This window comes from Rhipicephalus microplus, chromosome 3 (assembly GCF_043290135.1).
Source record: "Rhipicephalus microplus isolate Deutch F79 chromosome 3, USDA_Rmic, whole genome shotgun sequence".
Taxonomy (NCBI): domain Eukaryota; kingdom Metazoa; phylum Arthropoda; class Arachnida; order Ixodida; family Ixodidae; genus Rhipicephalus; species Rhipicephalus microplus.
In genome coordinates, this window is record NC_134702.1 from 26,730,189 (window position 1) to 26,749,980 (window position 19,792).

General features: G+C 45.1%; 1 protein-coding gene across 1 annotated transcript in view; it reads right to left on the bottom strand.

Moving 5' to 3' along the window:
• LOC119162218 (endothelin-converting enzyme 1) overlaps positions 1-19,792 on the bottom strand; it is a 161,905-nt gene that overhangs the window by 98,726 nt on the left and 43,387 nt on the right. The window contains exon 3 of the mRNA XM_075889133.1: positions 6,477-6,555. Within this exon, the coding sequence (XP_075745248.1) occupies positions 6,477-6,537 (61 nt within the window). The 5' untranslated portion in view covers positions 6,538-6,555. The remainder of the gene's footprint in view (positions 1-6,476; positions 6,556-19,792) is intronic.

The following is a 19,792-nucleotide window of genomic DNA, read 5'->3' on the forward strand; positions in this document are numbered from 1 at the left end:
ACGCCCCACTTTTCGTCATCCTATGAGCGGCGAATGCAACGGCGCGGGAAACCACTTTTTTGTTCCTTTTTTGGCAGCTTGCCCGTAATCCGAGGCAGTCAGCTCGCAACATACTAGGTGCTTCGCTTTCTGTTACGATATCTTTTTTGGGTTGCAGGAACTACTTGGGGATCTATCTCCTCTATGTACTCGCAGAATATAGGCAGTTGTGCTCCCCATGGTCGCAGTCGTCATCCTGCTTGCTTTCTATTCCTTTTGTGTCCTTGTAGGTGAAATACTACAGTTAGATGCAGGTGGTATAACGCTGCATCTTCCTCCTAGGAAAGACCAGGTAAAAGAGGTATTCGTATATATGAGTAAAGAAAATGCAGTCGACGCTCTGTGATTTTTGATGTTTGCTGCCTCTGCAATGTCACGTTCTGCGACAGCCTTATGACTGATCCACCGTTTCGTGATGTCGGACGCGAAATTGTTACGTCGGCGGAAGCAGTGACTTGTCTCACCTCCTCTAAAACTTTCCTTCACCCTCCCTCTTAACCAGTGCAGAATACACTACCACGCTCAGCCAAGGTTAACCTGCCATTCTTTCTACTCCTAGGCTCTCTCTCTCTCTTTGTGCTCCTCTATGTATCCATGTTTGTTTTTATGTCAGATAACCAAAATGGTTACCACCTTTTGAAAACCTTCGGGTTATTTTTAAATAAAAGTTAACTGAAGGTGCCGTGATTCATAAATCACGGGAAGTCGTAAGCTGCTGAGAGTTTGGATGTCTTGACATAATATTTATGAGATAGAGGAGGAGGAGGAGGAAAAAATAGGCGGAAGGACAAAGAGGCTAGCCAGTTGTTAGACCGGCTGGCTACCCTGTGCTGGCGAAAGGGGTAAGGGGAGTAAACAATGATAACAAGGGGATGTTACAGAGAGAGAAAGAGAGAGAAGGCGAATAATAGCGAAAGAGGAAAAAGAAAACGAAATATAATATGACACGCTTTTTTCTAAGGCCATGGTTGTCCCCCTAAAAAAGCGTATTAAAGCTTTCAAAGTCTTCTGGGCTGCGGATGAATTGGGCCAATAACCCAGAATCCTTTGTTTCGACGAAGTGTGATCGGTAAGTTCTTGTCTTGGCGGCTTGAAACGGATACACTCGCAGAGAAGATGGGTGACTGTTTCTTCGCATCTGCAGTTATTGCTCGCCATTCTCATAAGGAAGGAGTATGCGTTCGTGAAGGCCACGTGCACAGATGCGCCTCTCCTCAGCTCGATATATTTCTTCCGATAGACGAAGCTTGAGTGCAGGATCCAAGTTATACACGTGAGCATTTGTGTATACCATCGAGCTCCACTTATTTGTAAAGGAATGTTGCTATTCATGTTCTTCGAGGTATAGCGCATCCAGGACGGAACAGAGAAGAAGACACAGAACACATACACGGTGCTGTGTCTTCTTCTCTGTCCCGTCCTGGATGCGCTATACCTCGAACAACATGAATAACCAAGAAGCCCGCCGTGCAACCTTAGTCGAAATGTTGCTAGCCTAGAGCGGCAGCTTTGTAGCGCAAGGACTGCCATGACACCGAAATTCCATTTAGTAAATCAGTGAAAATTGCTACACGGCACTTGCTCGCGTTAAATTGCACTTCGTGAAACACAGAACGAAGTGAAGAACGCCGATAAAAGAGCAAGTATACGTACGCGACCCATATGGATGCGTGCTTTCTCATTAGGATGTTCACGTGCAGTGCATTCCAGGCATACACCTAATCTAATCGTTCATGCTGGGAACGCCTAATCATGCAGCACGCTTCACGTTCGAAATTTTTATTCGACTCCAACGCCTACATTGAAAAGAAGCTACCAACAGGAGGAAATCGGCTGCAACGCGATCTCGAATGAAGATGCGATCACAACATTGGTGCCCAATGCGCGGCTTTTATTGCAAATAACGGCTACCAAGCACACTGCACTCTGTCCTGCCTTTCGTTCACAATGAGAGTGAGAGAAAGCCGGCATGACTTCCCATAGAAGCAATACAGCGAAAGAAACATTAGTATAGAGGTCAGTGAACAAGCCAGAGTGACAGCTTCTGCTTCAAGCAAAGTGAGTTCGCGGAGGATCATGCTCTAGCCATGGTATCAAATGCGTCATCGATCACACAATTGCTGTATGCCTGGAAGTGAACGAACCATTGGTTTCGGTGGTAGACGTGGTAATGTTGCCACAGGTGGGGTTTGGCCTGGCAGACCTAGCCGACAATCGCTCCTTCTGAGTGACTATTTCCCTGTAGTATGTCTCACCATACATAATTTAAAGCTGTCTTTCGAACAAGACGTGAAAGTACAGCAGCCACTTGCTTGCGAATAATCCGTGCACCACAAGGAGGAGTATCTAATCATTATGAATTACCTTTAGAGTCCCTATTCTGTTGAAGAAATTGTTGTAAGCTCGAAATCCGTACGCTGCGTGATATATGGCTGAGGCTTACGTGGCACTGCGGCAGCGTTTCGAATGTCTCCTTTCCTTGGAGTTCCACGACAAGACAGGACCGTTGTTCACCCAACGATCCTTTTCAGCCTAAGCTGTCTTCACCCCACGAGAATCATTGATCAAGTGACAAACAATTTTTTGCTTGAAAGAAACATTTCACCTTTCGTATGCGTTTGTGTCGGTGATAGAACATCAAAGAACCAAACAGCAAAGGAGTAGCTACTTTTTTTTCTGCCATGTTATTTCTGAATAGCAGTTGCTCGTTTATCTCGACGTTGCGGTAAATCTCAGGGGTTTAGAGTAGTGGTTCTTACGCCATGTTGTGATTCGAGTCCAGTTTACCAAAACGGAAAGGCAAGCCACAAGAACGATAACATATATTACAAAAAAACAGGGAGACTAAGGAAGAAAGTAGCAGAAGTTTATACGATGTCATTCACTTTCTATTTGATCTCTGAGGATGATCGGCACCGGGATCACCAGCGCGAGCCGGATTTTTGTTCGTACTTTGTAGCCGAGTGTACTATCACCCTTCTGGCACGACAGTTTCGCAGCACTAAGCTCGCGATTGTTTTTCTCACGGCCACACTGGACAAAGCATGGCTAGGTTGAGCAATGCGTTTCGCTTCATGCGTGCGTTACGTAATGTTCTTCGCCTGCTCGGAACAGATTCGAACCGACATTTCAAGTTTGAAAACAACTGTGTCAAAAAAATTGCCCGCAGCTTCCCTCGGGGGAACACTGAGGAGGATGCGGAGCATATAATTGGTTAACGGGGTGTTAAAGTGCGACTTACTTGGGTCGATGGCTAAATTGGTTAACGTGGTTTTGAAATGGGGTGTTAAATTGCGACTTACTTGGGTCGATGGCTAAATTGGTTAACGTGGTTGTAGTAGGGGGTGTTAAATGAGTGAACACGTACACACGTATGCGAAAGGGCGGCGCTGGTCGAAGGGACGTCGATCATTGTGTTTGTGGATTCGTTGGAATTCATTTCACCGCGACCTTAAACGTCGACGCGCCGTACAAACCAACCGACGAGCGGCAACTGAGCGAGTGAGCGCCGACCTTGAGTATATATACAGCGCGACGGCGCATGCACTGTCAGCTGTCGAATGTTCGAGAAGGGGGAGAAGCGCAACGGCGCATGCGCGCGCGTCAGCTGCCGATGTTCTCGAAGCGCGACGGCGCATGCGCGCGCGTCAGCTGCCGATGTTCTCGAAGCGTGACGGCGCATGCGCGCTACATTATACAGCTAGCGAATGTTCGTGAAGAGGAGAAGCGCACGCGGTGTGTAGAGGAGGAAGGGTGCACAGATGGTGGAGGAGTGAAGCGCGCGCGGTGTGTAGAGGAGGAAGGGATGCACAGATGGTGGAAGAAGGAGGAGGAAGTTTGCGGACGGCGCCGCACTACAAGCCTCGAGTATTAGATGCTCCGCATCTAAAACTCAAAAGACGCCTGAGCTTCGCTGTCAAGAGCATAACGCGATAGCGCATTCGGGCGCCGTGCGCGTCCCCTTCTCGATTGCTATCCTATAGAGCGTCTGCTCTCAGAGCGTGCCCCAACCATGCCATAAAGAAACGAACGACTGTGGTCGTGACCGTTTCGAGCTATCCTAGAATGCCTACTGCAAGTACTCTTACGCACCCAGTACGTTATATATCTTGCTTTTTGCGAATCAGCGAAGGGCCCACAGGTGAACGTACGTAGCTGCTCACTTTTTTATGCTTTTGCAGCTGACTATGATCAAACATGTCTGAGTGCCTGTAATGAGTGAACCAATAGGAGATGAATGAACTTGTGTCCCAATTCACACGTTTTGACGCCTTGTTCTATTCTGCGCTTGTACCACCCAATATTGCAGGCGTTGAGCAGACTTTCTCTATTGGGTAACATGTCTTTTTTTTTAGTCGATGCACACCTCCTTGTAGGGCAGACAGCCTAAGTTTGATGCTCTGTCGAACCCGAAATTTCTATTATTTATTTTATTCACATCTTGCTCGAGTTCTCAGTCACGCACAAGATAAATTTTTGTGCACAACCAACGACGGCGACGCCAACGCCGGAATTGCTAAGAATTAGCTCTTTAACACTCTCGAGTTAAGATTCAGTTTACATGGCTCGTTTAAACCGAGGAATGTGCACGTTCCTCGAGCGAATAGCAGATACCGCGGTATAACTCCTTCTTTCCCGTCCGCCACTGTGGCATACTGACTACGGTGCTCAGCTGCTGTCCCGAATGTCGTGGGTTCGATCCTGGCTGAGGTGGTTGAACGTTGATGTAGTCTGATGCAGTAGAGGCTTGCATACTGTCCCATGACAGTGCACAGCAATAGAACGCCAACTCGCCTGAATTTTTGGAGCCCTCGATTATGGTGTGGCTCATAGGTCATAACCATTGCGTGGCATTTGTACGTAAGACGACACTAACTGTTACTATTATTATCAACTTATTTCACTCACGCGACATATACAGTTCAACATCTCACCATGCAACGATAAGAAGTGTCGGTTGGAAAGAACTTCTTAGAGCCGCGTGGTCCCATCTTCATGCTGCAGTGTAAAATATGATTGCTTAGCTCTCTGTAATATGAGAGTATGTGATTCGCTCAGATTTCTAGAGAAGTTATGTTGATGGATGTGTTAGTTTAGCCGCACGAAAAAGAGTTATGTGTTTAGAGCTATTCCACTAAACTGATCAATTCCTTGTACCCTCTGGAAACATAGGAAGTGCTATATTTTACTAAAATTCGACTAAATTTATAGCAGCATTTGTGGTTTCTGCTTCGTTAGACAATCTCTTATAACATTAGCGATGATAAGCACTGGCTTTATGTTTCAGTTAGCGCCAACTGAATTAATTACAACTTTTTCTATAACTATTCTTTGGAAGGTAATTGCACAATTTCAGTTCAAGGTAAACAGAGCTTTGAACGTTACGATTTCTCGAACAGATAAATTCCAGTCTTCTCGAAATAAACCTGTGAACGCGTATTGGTGGTATCTATCAGAGATGCTGATAAATCTGTTCGAGATAAAAAAAAATGATCGTGTGCACGGGTTGTGTCTAATTTATAAAAAATGAGCAACTTCCGTTTTCGATTCATTAGTTCCAGGTGGGCCCTCTTTACCCCCGTGACACTCGCCAAGTATTTCCCGCAGCCTCTCGTATACGTTGTCAAATAAGTCGCGTTCTATCAAATGGAAATGCACGGTAGTTGTGCCATCAGATGAGCGTTCTCGTGTAATACGATCGTCGCTGGCAAAAACAAAAAAAGAGGCTTTGCCCTCATCTCGTATATACGTGTGACGGCTAGCTACTTTCTGAAAACTTCCTTTCTAACAGCGCTAAACTGCGGTGGGTTTTGTTCTGTTCTGGGGTGCTACTCAGGACATTGTAGAATTCCGCCATGTTGTCAAATTCCGCCATTGATTGATGATAATTGGCCAAGTGACCTGCTACGACCTCTCTGATTGACTTAAAACGCCGCCATTACAAAATTTGACAATGTCGCGGAATTAAACAGTGTCCAGAATAGCAACCCTGTTCTAATTTTTTTACCGTGTAGAGGTTGAGATCCATATTGCCTCGGCTATCGGATGTACACTTTTACTACACAAGACCATCTGTAACACGTATACCACCAGTATGTTGTTCACACGGGGGTGCTTAAAGGCACCCGGCTGTAGCGCCAGTTTTTCGAGTGGATTCTAATGAACGGAACGTGCGCGTCTCGCTTACCGCATATCATTAAGCTTCTCGGTCACCTGATCCCCGGCGCATGCTAGTTGGCAGCCCCACGAACACTGAGTGAAGCCGTTGCACGGGTGCCAACTTCATCGAGGGCAGTTTGCCATAGGAAACCATGACGTGCCAAAAGCGTAATTATGGTTCTCACGTATATGCCATTTGGATTGCTGTTTTAGCTCTTGTACTTAGCAGTTACAAAACAGTTAGCATGCTTGGTGTCATTTCGCTCCCTTCCGCTTACCATTTGTTCCTTCGCGAGCGTCATTTGAGCCGAGTTTGGTTTTCCCTTTTCGAAGTCTCATATCTGCAGTGTGTAGCACCTGCATTCGAAAAAAAAAGGGTATGTTTAGAGCAACAGAAATGGTGATGATGATGATGATGATGATGATGATGAGTGGTTTTTAATGGCGCAAGGGCCAATTGATGGCAAAAGAGCGCCATGCAACAGAAATGCTAAATCGTTGAGACGCGTGATACTGCAGCGATACTGCATACACGGGCATTTAATGTCCGTGTCGTGGTGCCGGTCATTATGTTCGTAGTGGAGGTGATCGTCATAGTATCTCTGCCAACGCGTGGTTGTTTCAAACGTGGCTTTACGTGCTCAATATGCAGAAAATTAGCAGTCTGACATCAGCGTCTAGACGCTGATGTCAGCGTCTGTCCGCTGAAAATGCGGTATGAGGCAATTGCAGGAACAATCAAAATTGTCGTTGGAGCACAAATTTGCGAAATCGTCAATAGATGGTATATAATTTCCAATGGTATTTTATTCGCATTCTGTGGTTAAAAGCATAGTACTTTATCCTTTCCGTGTCTCCTCGGCAACTTTCATTTTAACACCAAGTTGATGTAAATTTCGCAAAAAGTAACACAGTTGTGAACTTTCTGGTGCAGCGCCGGGCATGCGATGCCGGTAATAGTTACACTGGATGAATGGAAAAAGCAGTAGAGCTTTTCAAACATTCTCATACGCACTGGGAAGGGAAATGGTACGGCTTTTTGAGGAACGAAGAGTGGGAACAAAACACCGATGAATAAAAAAAAGTTGCAAACTAAAGAAAAGTTAGAGGCAGTCGTGTGAATAAAGTGCTGAAATTCATCTGTCATTCTTGATTCTGAATTCAATCCTTCTTGTCGGCTATGATTGACGACGCTATGGTGATCGCCCTTCACGGCCAGTAAACTCAACACGCGAGGCAGAAAAACCTGGGTCACCGGCTTCGGTGCTGAGTAGGCACCTTCTCCCGTGTTCACTCTCTTTTTATCTATGCCATTTTTTCTTCAGTGCTTACCCCAATCTCAATGATTGATGCTTTTTTTTTATCACCTCAGTAGCGATATACTGCTTATAATCTTTATCTGGACTGCAGCGCTGATAGTTTCTCGCTAAATTGACACGTACACCTTTCTGTTGACTCAATATCTTTCAAGTGCTCTGATTTATACTTCAGCCTCCGCTCGAATTACCTGGCCATCCTGCGCCCAGCAAACCCGTGCAGCTGTATGTGACATCTCGTGGCCGTTCTTGCCGTTCGTTCATTTGTTTCGCCATTGTGCCCAGAGACATGAGCGACCACGAGAAGTATTTCATTACGACGCTTCGCACGGTGACTCAGTGACTCAGCCACCTACGGCCTTTAATTAGAATTTTTTCCCTGAGTAAGCCCTCACAATATGGAAGAGAACACCGTGCGTTGACTGTGCGTCGCCGATTTAGTGTATACGTCCAGCAGCACTGCTTACCTTCCATTGATTAATTCGTTTTAGAATTCGTAGTGAAGAAACTCATTATTTCATCCGTGTTTTCAGATGGCCCAATCCCGATACCGTGCTCGTACTGGTTGGTTTCCCTATTCTAATTTCTGCGATCGACGCTACGTGTAAAGTTGGTTCTGGAAGGAGGAAGTGGAGGAGTGGCGCGCAAGCTTCTCGGTTCGTCCTGGTCTTCGTGTCGCGACAAAAGGGTGGCGCTCGTGTAAATGAGAACCACGAAAGGAGAGTGTTGTAATCAGACCTAGCTAAATAAATGAGGTCGACCGGCCATCCTATTCACTTACGCACGCTCTACGAGACGGGTGAGGTGGGGTTCACTTCATTAACAGACATTCGGCGTCGTGTTCGTATACTCAGTGAGTTTCTGCCGCTAGGTCCGGTCACCGATGAGGTGAAAGTGGGTGAGGAAAAGGAAAGATGATAGGCGGGATTCTGCGATGAGTCGGGGAAGTAGAAACTCAATTAGTCTTAAGAGAGGTGGGAGGGTAGTGTGAGGACTGCCCAAGCAAACTGTCCTCGCAGTCCCACATTGTGCGAGTCCGGGAATACGAGATGGGTGGTGACTGAAGAGCGAATGGAAGGAATCTGAAGTTAGCGACAAGTTCAATGACTAATTACTATCCTTCCGTACACAGTACTGGATTGAAAGTTTGCAAGGTTTTATATGCAAGGTTCTATATTCGTTCTATATGCAGCCTGTGGAATCAATGACACCGAGTGGAGGAGAACGCCTCTGGCGGCTGTGATACATGTCGTTGTTGTAGTGTTTTTGGACCGATCTTGTCTCGGCACGATCATTTCGATTCAATGCATCGAAAGTTAGACTAACAGCTGAAAAAGGACAGGCTCTGACTCTGATAGGCTGTTTTAAGAACTGCAGTACGACTGCGCAACAGGAACGACATAAGCCACAGAGAAGAAGGCACTCAGTGCTAACATCCAACTGCACTTATTGTGCCACTGGTCATACTATTATATTCGTGCAATATAGACAGTACATGCGATTGCATCGAATAAAAACCGTCAAAGGTGCGATTGTGGCGCCACTAAAAAAATGTTCATGGGATGGCGCTTTTGCATTGTACAAGTGTCATACTTACTGTCCAAATCTACGAAAGAACTATACGCAGTCTCGAAATACGATACAACGCATATGCATTCAAGAAAGAGCAACAATGTGTGTCGAAATGAAGGAAGCAAAGGCTTAGAGAACCGTTTGTCGAAGAGCCAGGGTGTCGTGACGAGACAGATCGATAATCGCTTTCGCAACTGCCTGGCTTCTTTTACCGCTTCCAAATCGATGTGTCTGCTCACATCTCGACACGAAAAGCACTCACCGCGTTTCCTTATAGAGGCGCGACAAGCTGCCGAGCTATTTTGGTAAATCAATGTTTGAACGCTTACAGACAGTGCGCCCGGACAGGATTACTTCACAGCTCGGAGTTTACTTTTCAGTACGAGATATGAAACTGGTTATATGCCGATTGAGCGCCAACGTGTGTAGCGAACCTGTCGTTAAAACGTGGGTGAATATATCATGACGGGGTGTGTTACCCATTATTTAATAAATGTTTCAATTTTTTTTAAATTCCTGAAAATGTTATATGTACAGTACTATACATTTGAATATTTGGTTAGCATGTTTTTGTCGTACGAACTAAGGGCATCAATCTGTATTTTATCGTAAAGCTGACCTTCAAACACCTTAACTGCACGTAGAATAAAACCGAATAGCAGGTCTCCTCGGTCCTTTTTCTCTCATTTCATTTCGCTATATCCCGATGTGTTATAACAGCATAGCATGAGTACGCCTAAATGTAAACGCACAGATGCGTCTGCCCTATTTACAATGAGTCTAAATCTGATGTGTTCAATAGGTTTCTTTCTTTGCTTCTTTATCTGTGTCTTTAGGCTTGTGATTGTTGATTGTCACATTTTATTTGCAAGTTTATTTTGTCAATAACTATTTGATTGCGTTCCGTTGCTTAGTGTTACATTTATGGACAAAAAAGAAAGGCTCAACTATGATTTCCATATACAGGGCGTTCCTCATAACTTGAGCCAAGAATTTGAAAGTGAAAGACACTTAGAAGGCAAATTAAACCAAACGCATACTACTCGCACTAGCCTGTATATACTCAGGCTATTTTTTTCTCCCCATACTAACTAAATAATACTGCTTTATTACCTAGATTTTAATTATGGGCTGGAAACCAAAAATATGAACACTGAGATGTAGAGCACTTCTAAAAACCACCGAATAAATTTTTCCCTGTGCGATACGTCTCGCTGTTATTTTTCCCACGCTGTGAAGAAAGCCCACGAAACATGAAAAGAAGCCATGTGACAGACCGCGAGCGCACTGCTATAGTGCGTTTATAGGCTTTCTTTACAACGCGGAAAAAATAACAGCTCAGTAGATGCATCGTACAGGAAACAATTTTGTCGCTGGTCTCTGACAGTGCTCTACATCTCAATGTTCATATTTTGGTTTTCCAGCCCATAATTAAATATAGGTAATTAAAAATTGTTATATAATCAGTATGGGGAGAAATAAAAAATAGCCTGAGTACCTACGGGCTAGTGCAACTAGTATACGCATTTGGTTCAGTTCGCCACTGAAGTGTCTTTCATTTTCAAATTCTTGGCTCAAGTTATGTGGGCACCTTGTACACATGTGCTAAGTGCCTTTACTTATGTTAGCACGCCCACTATGAGCTGCACACGATCGAACTTTAGCACAGAGGGCCGGCCTTAGTCGAGCTGCAGTAAGACAGCCTCTTCCAGCCACCCCCTTAATTCTCTTTTCCGAGATGAAATAAAGTTTGATTTGATAATTCGACAGGGTCTAGTTTCAGGTTGGTTTTCAAAGCATCACTACAAGAAACTGGACGCTACAATAAGAAGTTTTCGCACACGCAAACATGGCATTACAACAGGAATTAAACTAATAAAGTGTCAAACATTTAAGTACAGGCACACTTATAGTTTGTAAAGTAGTTATCACAATATGAAGCAGGAAGCAATAATTAAATAGCATCACTCTCTTAATCACATCACGGAGAGCCTATAGCAACGTCCCACAGTAGGGTGCATGTTTCTCTAAATCATTAACCATATTTTCTAAACACAGTTTCAGTCTTTTTCTTCCTCAACTAAAACGGCTTTCCGCTTTCCCATAGCAAAGTACCAAATACTCTTCATTGTTTAACACTTTTTTTTCTAAACACAGCGGAGTGATCATATAATGAGAGTCTCTTCTGGTTTGTTCTGCGTCTAGAAACTGGGATAGCTTGTTGCTCTCCCATAGTAGAGTACGTCGTACTCAAAATCCTCGAGCATTTGTTCTAAACACACATCTGACGAAGCGCCGTCAGTCATAGTAACTTACGAAGCAGCATTGGAACAGCAACCTAGGACCCCAGCAATGTTTTTCCAAACTTATACATAATGAAAAACGCCCAAGTTCGTAATACAGTGAGGCATGCGGCGATAGTTGGACACAACAGTAATCTGCACGACACTCATATGTGTTGTGTTCGTTATTGCGCTCGTTTCTTCGTGTTGTACTTCAGTTAGGTGTTTTGAGTGAGGCCATCACCTGTCTATCGCAGCAATTTCACGCTTCTGAGAGAGGGAACTATTCTGGTTATTGTTGAATTCCGCCACGTCGCCAGATTCCGTTATTGGTCAACTCTGATTGGCCAAGAGAGCTCCTATTCCGTCTCTCTGTATTGATCGAAGTCCTATCGTTACGAGATTTAACTATATGACGTAATTTGGCAGTATTCACAAAATAGCAACCCTGCTTTGCAATTTCGCTCCACTTTGTCGAATGTAACGTCGATGCTATAGCGTACAGAGTGGTAGCATTTAGCTGCACGAAAATTGTTTCACGTAGCAAGCGGTTCTTATGTTAAATTCCAATGGCGGAGTCGGAGCAAGTTTTTCTGCTCCTTTCAGAGCAAGTGTGTTCCAATGACAGAGTGAGAGCGAGAGTCAAATGTTCCAATGAGAAAGCCGGAGGGGATTCAGAGCGGGAGTCCCTCCGTGGAGCAGGAAAAACTGCTCCGCCGAAATCGGTGGAGTGGACCGGAACTCAGCGTGACGCACTTCCTTTAACACGTTTGCCTGCTTGGGGGCGCGGCTGGCGCGGCGGGAGTTGTGTTGATAATGGCGGACGGCATGGACGGCTCGGCTACCTCGGCAAAGCGTGCGGCAATGCTTCTGCTACGCGCAAGGTATCCTGGGTAACGCGGCAGCTTCCGCCTTGCTCCAGCAGGGCGGGTTGTGTTCCGATGGCAGATTCGGAGGATTTGCTCTACGCCAGAGTCGAGCGCTCGCTCGCGGAGTCGGTCGGCTGCACCGACTCCGCCATTGGAATTCAACATTAGACTACTTTCAGCATTTTTTATTGTGTTGTGCATATTTATAATAATACTACGCCAGTATAGGTTCTTTGAAAGTTTTCGGGTCGAAGTATACAAATGTCCCCAATTGGTGGGTGAATAAATAATGAAATAGGAATAAATGTACAACATAATCCATGCAATAAACATTATTCGCCGAAGCCGGCATACGATCACGAGGTCTATAGAAAGCGCCGAAGCCGCTTAAATAGATGAAGCTTCAAATCGTGGTATGTCTTACACTACTTTTCACAAGAGGCAGAAGGGAAGAAAGGCATATGAATGCGATTGGCCCGATTACATCCCATAACCTTGCCCTCTCCCCCTTTTCTGTGTAATCAATATCGCATGCAAAACTGTCATTTCGGCGAGTTCGAGGTAGTCAAACGTGTTGAGTGGTTTCAGTGCACTAGGAACACCAGCTCTGTATTCGCGTGCCTTTTTCACCTCTCTTCTTGTTTGTTTGAGGCTGAAAATCACTTAAAAATGTCTCATATTGGCAGTGTTTTCAAAGAATCGTTGAAGAAATTTTATTGCATCGTGACGCGCTGCTTGTTATAACCGAGGTTAAATGACCCTTGCGAAAAAAATATAAAAAGAGGCTGGATACGTAAGTAAAACAACCGAAATATTTTTTCAAGACGTTAATAAACGTCAAGAACACCGAATATCTCACATAAAGACTAATTATTATTATGACTATGCACTTCCAAGATTTGTATTTTATTTGTCCCTTGCTGACAAAATAAGATGGTTAAACCTGAGACGACGAATGTCTATAGGGATGTGCATTACTGCGATGATGGATCGGCGTCTAGCTAGGCTAGACGCACCTTTCGGTGCAGAACAGTGATGGATAGTCACCCTAGCAACATGAGTGGCTCGCTCCATGATATACGCGAGTCAGTCGTTCTCTTTTGTGACTGTCCCTCACCGTCTTTGCGCATAAAGGAGGAAACTATTTTCGAGCAGTTCGCTTAGATGCATCGCCCATTCGTACAAAGCTTTGTCCATTCGAGTATCTAGAAAACGTCGATGTACTGATGTTCTGCTGTGTCGCAGGGCACTTTATGGCCGTGGCTTAAAAACTTTCACATGTAAAGAACGCCGGGTTTTAGCTTATATGATAAGAGATACCCTTCGACAGACTAACTTAATTCACTCCGGATATAGTATATGATAGTTAAAAAATGACCGATGGTAGACGCGTTCTTGTCGCAAAAAAAAAAAAAGCTGGGAAGCTTGCGTACGTTTTCTGAATTTTTAAGCAGAATTAAAAAGAAATTGAGCATTCATTCTGCTTTATGAAAGTGGCTGAACAGAGAAGTTGCCCATACAACGCCACAGAGATAAGACATTTTTCAACACAAGTAAGGAGTTGTTTATTGTATTGGTCGGCATTGGGTGCTATCGGCATGGCAAGTTTTTTTCTGGCTTTCATCGGTATTTTGAGCTGTCAAGGGACCACTTAATGCATGTTTGGCATCAAATTTTTACAAGGCAGTTATATTCGTGCTGTGTGAAATTTGCTGCGTCAGCACTGTACACTGTCCGGCAGCAACCTTTAGTTCCTGCGCCACCACAAAATTCAACGATGTCTTTACAGAAAGTGTCCTCGTTTGAATAGGAAGCATTTCTTGCGTGACTTCGGTGACTTAGCGAACCACCGCGGACATAAATCGGAGTCGGGGAACAAGACTGAGTGCGCAAGTTGTCTCAACTCTCGTGCTACACCCCAAAAAGTTGTAATTTAAGCAGTCTTTAGTAAGAACCTTCTCACTTATGATATTAGGTCACTAATCCCAATCTTGCAAATTTTCGCTATGCCGCTGTCGTCGGGATTACACATGTCGCGCTTGCATGACTTCGCGAAACGCTTCAGTGGGTGAATAAAATTACCTGTGAGTTTCATTCGCTATGCCCGCGTAGCAGCCACAAAATGTAATTAACACCTAATCACATTCGCTTCGAATGATATTGTATACATGTGCAATATGACTGAAAGGTTATACACCCCTTTAGTAAATTCAAAGCTTTATCGCTCTACGGTTAAGTCTTGGGGTGCAATCAAGGAGGTTTTTGATTGCGTAGACTAGTGACGTATGCTGAAAGTAAGTCCCCCAGAAGAAGAAAAAAATAGCAAACAAAAATTACGCCATCTCCCGCTAAAGGAAACCCTGTGAAGATGCGAAACAGCGGGTGCTAACGCATACACTGGTGGCAAATGTTAACGCTGGCGCTCATCACGGCATTGCACAGGAGAGAAACCCGGGGATGCGCAAAGCACACAGTGATGAACCGGCGTTTCCTACTGAAAGATGCCAATCGCTGCAATGAACCATGAGAGGCAGAAGACTCCGGCTGCACATAGAGACCCACAGTCCACTTTAAGTTAAGGCGCACGCTGCAAATCTTTATTCAACAACGCACAGGAGAAACCTCCCACTGGCACTACTTTGGAGGTCAAGATCCAGTGCCTATAGATACAGTGTGTTCAGTGAACCTCTATGACACTCACTCGCCGAATTTCGTGCCTACCGGTTGTGCGCCTGCGATCTCCGACGACAGCGCAGCTCTAGCCGACTGGCTCGCCCTACGCCGTCTCCTGACGCCGAAAAGAGCTCTCGCTGAGTCGTGCTCCGTCCTCGGACTTCTGCGACCATGTCCATCTTTTCTATTTTCTTCTTACTTCCGTATGTGGCTGTTCCTCCGCCTCTATCTCCTCCTGATTTTCTCTCTATCTCTATAGCTTTAATTCCTCCCTATCTTTTTTAATCCCTCCTCACCCCTATTCCCTGCGCAGAACTGTGGAAGTGACCTCCATTGAGAGAGAGGCAGTAACAGAACTGCGCTTATTTCTTTCCTTTCCCCTTTCAAACTGTCACTTATGAACCTCTGTAAGTGAAGGTTGTGCAGCGCAAGGAGTCGTTTTTTTTTCTAGGCGTTTAACGTCACAAAAGCAACAAACGCTGTTGGCTAATCGACAGTTCGTCTACTCCATGTGAGCCGAATGCTTTTTGGCTCACACCATAATTTTTGTCAACAGGACCCCGTCAAGTGTTAGGCCCACTGGACCGTCTTATGCTCTCACATTGTAAAGTAACAAATACTCAAAATCATTAACCACTTTTTTTAACACACAACTAACAAGCAGACGCTGCCTGCGTCGGCGTTGGCAGGTGAGAGAGGGGAAGGGGACGCGCATGCGCTATGACGACGCCACAGAGAGGGAAGCCTAGGGGAGAGAGAGGGGGAGCGAGCGTAGGAAAGCAGACACTGCCTGGTGTGCGAGACGAGAGAGGGGGAGCAAAGGAGAGTAGAGAAAGAGAAAGGGATGCGCATGCGCATTAAAGGTGGTCACGCTGCACACTGCATTGAAGCCCACTCAAGATCTCAAGACAGACACATTCATCTCCCCATTTCGCGAAGTTAGCTTCACTTTAGCATTTCGACTATCAGGAAAGGTGCTCTTGCACCACTGTGCCTCAAAGGCTTTAGAATATAAAGTGCAGTGATCCTCGCAGTTTTCCCGAAACATTATCAAGCGCACTGTGAAGTCTACCGAACGAGGCGGCGTGCAATGCTGTCTAAGCCAAAGACGCTCTGTTTTTTTAGCAAGTCTTTCCCCCCTTTTCGGCGTTTAAGCCTCCTGCCTTCATTACTCACCAGTTGCAATTGTGCAAATCAATTTTACATTCCCATTAACTGCCTCAAGAAAGCTCACTGCTCTGAAAGTGTGCATGCGGCATTAAGACTCAAACAGCAGCAGGAGGGGCGTTAATGCTTCGGTACTTAGTTAATAGACTTCGCTTATTTACTTCCAGGTCAACAACAACAAGGACCATGACGAAGACGACGACCTCAAACAAGAAAACGAGAGTCTTGGTAACATACGGCCTAGCTACTGGCGGAATGCTATTATGGCAGCGTAAATGTTCTCAAGCTGGCACCGTACCATATTCGGTCTAAGTCAGTAACACGCACTAGTATAAAAAACCACACAGGGTTTGTTTAATGATCAAGTAATTGGTACATGCATGTTAAGTTTGAAGTTATTTGGGATACATTTTGTTAATGGACCCTTTTCGTAAAAGGGTGCCCCAAGTGCCCATTACTCGAACTACTACTTGTCGCCATGCATATGGCGCCGGAGCCGATAACACCAGCAGCGTTTCATGTACACAGTCCCTAAATGAAACAAGTTTCATCTAGGGATCTTTGTTCCATGTCGACGCAGACACCGCTCAGCGTTTGAGGTACACGTAAGAAGGCGGGACTTCCTCGCGCGCACGAAACGTGAAGTCACAGTGAGTAAATTAAAAGAAATGCGAATATCTTACAGGTGTGAGCTGCGTTGAGTCACAAATAGCTCCACGAAGAAAATAACGGAGGAATTTTTACATTTCGCGTTGAAAACATGGGCGCTCGTTTGGGACTACTTTCACTGGCGCTAGGATGCACGTACGAAGCGCGCACACACACCGCCTGCCCAATCTTTCGCAAAGGCTTCTATCCCAGAACCCTTTGCGAAATCAAAACTGACAAATATCTCACCTTCAGGTGGCATATTTATGAAAAGGGTCTATTCCGCCGTGAAGAGGGGACGTAACTGAAAAAAAATGAAAAAATTATTACGTCCCTAAAGATGCATGAACGAGACGAGATAGCCTTGAAAATCAATCCAACTTAATGGGTCAGCTCAGTACCTATGTGTCTAATGCAGCTTAGCACATGTGCTGCCTTTCCAACAGAAGATTCTTCGAGAATGCTAAGAATTCGAGAATACAACCAGGAGAGAAACGATGTGCTGAAATAACGGCATTTACTTGACTCGACATCATAGTGAGGCATCGTCTTTGGGGATATGATTAATGGAGGCGTACGAACTGTTTGCGAGCGTTGGATTGGGCTTCTAATGGATGAGAATGCACCCCCGTCAGATCCCGAGGGCAAAACGCTAAGCACTCAGTGGTTCGTTTATTAAGCAGGGTGAATTCCAAAGCACAACATCTACACGCGTACCCGCGTGCATGGCAAATAGATCGATACTGCCGGCATCTCTCTTGATCCTTTTTCCCGAGCGACGTGATGGTCATAAACACCAACGTGCTTCGCTTATAGGGATGCATTAGGCTTCGCGAAATCCCCTTTTTTCCCTCAACGTCGAGCCAAGCATCACGACTGAGAAATGGGCTATCTTCATTTATCAGCTGAAACCGTATACCACTGTTTTGCGAACGTCGTGCATTCACGATCCATGATACGCGCAGTAGTTAGTTTCTCGTTGCCGCCTCAGAAAATGGGAGCAACATACCACAGTACATTGCGCAAGTTTCTTTTTTGTCCATTGTATCGGTGCCTGCTTTACCACGGCGTTAATAGTGGGCTTCACTTGCACGTCCTTTCAACAGCTTTCTTTTTGTGTGTGTGTGGGGGGGGGGGGTGCGGATATTGGTTGTATCATATTACACGATATCGGGGCAACTATATGTTAGTGCGTAGTATTGATATTTGAAACCGGAGTGGCTGAGATCCTCGTAACAAAAGTTGTCGCGAAACTTTTGTGGTCGAATAGCTATTTTGAAAATGCTATTTACGCTGTAGTAGTCGTACTCGTGCTAAGTATGTTACCAATGCTCGTACGTGGTGTTATTTTACATTGCAAGTACTACTCCTACTAATAATAATAATTTATAATTGGCTATATTAATAATATTAATAATAATAATAATAATAATAATAATAATAATAATGATATTATTATCATTAATATTATTATTATTATTATTATTATTATTATTATTATTATTATTATTATTATTATTATTATATTATTATTATTATCGTTATCGTTATCATTATCATTATTATCATTATTATCATTATTATCATTACTATTATTATTGTTATTATTATTAGAGGCACCTTTATTAGTAGCTCCGTGAATTTCGACCCCCAGGAGTTCTTTAACCGGCACCTGAATTTAAGCACGCAGGCTTCAAACGTTTTCGCCTCCATCGAAAATGCGGCTACCGCAGCCATTCACGTTGCAAAAGTAATGCCCTACATAGGTTACTTATGTCCATATGTGGTGCTACTTCATGGAGTTGCTGTTCGCTGAGAAATGTGAACTGTCTGCAGTTTCTGCGTGGCATCAGTAGTTTTGCAGCTTTACAAATAAACTTATAGCTTTATAATTTCAATTTTTTAAATGAAACATTTAATTGATGTGCGCAAAACTCCTAGAGCGAAGCCCCTTAGACTCATGATGTCCATTGATGCAGGTGTCCTAGCTTCCCGCTGAACCGACAACACGAATGTTGGATATACCGTACACAGATAGTTCAAGATACACATTGCAAAGAACAGACACGGAGAGCTAACACCCGTTGGTCGGGTAAGCTGGTCTATTCTCCCCTTATTCTTCCTCCGCTTCGTTCAAGCCGCCCAGCTGCGTTGCCCTGCCAGCTCTCCTCAACATATAGGTTAATAGACCTAGCTCTCACCGTCCATCTGTCTGTCCGTCTGTGCATTGGGCCATCCAGTGTCCTTAGTTGTGTCTGTCCGTTTGTCCGTCCATTTGTCCGTCCGTCCGAGCATCCACCCATCCATACATCTGTCCGTTCATCAGTCCGTCCGAACGTCCATGCATCTGTACATCTGTCCATCTATACATCGCTCCGTCCATCCATCAGTCTGTGCACCTGTCCTCCCGCTGTCACAAAACGAGCGCTCAAAAAGGGCGCGCCGCCAAATTCTCGCGACGAAACACCAAAGTGACGCCGCGAGGTCAACGATAAAAAAAGAAAACGAACATCCAAAGACTCCATGGGCGCGCGTCTCTCTCCCTCGGAAGCGTAGGTTCGCCGACGAAACCTCTTCGCGTCAGCGGCCAAGCAAGCCCTGGAAGTTTCTCTATGGAAAGGGGCGTGGTGATGCCGGGTGGAGTCATCCGTCGCGGACGACACCCGTACCGTCTCGCCCTTTCCCCCAGCGTTCGCTGCGCATTGCACCGACGAAATGATGAGAATTTTCTGGAATCTCGCGTGGAAGGTATTTAACCGAGCAGCCGAGATGGGAGATCAGGAGAAGCAGGAAGTTAACACCAGTGTGCGTAGGGTATTCCGCCGCGACTGCCGGTGAAGGTTTTGTCCTTAGTGACAAAACAGGAGAAGAAGAAAGTATGCGCCAGAGTGCGTAGGGTGTTCCGCCTTGTGGGCGAAGCCTTTCGTCTTCCGTGACAAAGGAGGAGAAGAAGAGGATTTCCACCTGAGGGGTGAATGCTCGAGCTACAGGCAAGAGTGTGTGTCTACCGCTATCGAGCGAAGACGCGTGGCAACAGCTGCGTGTGGGAAGCCGACGTTTTTCCGGC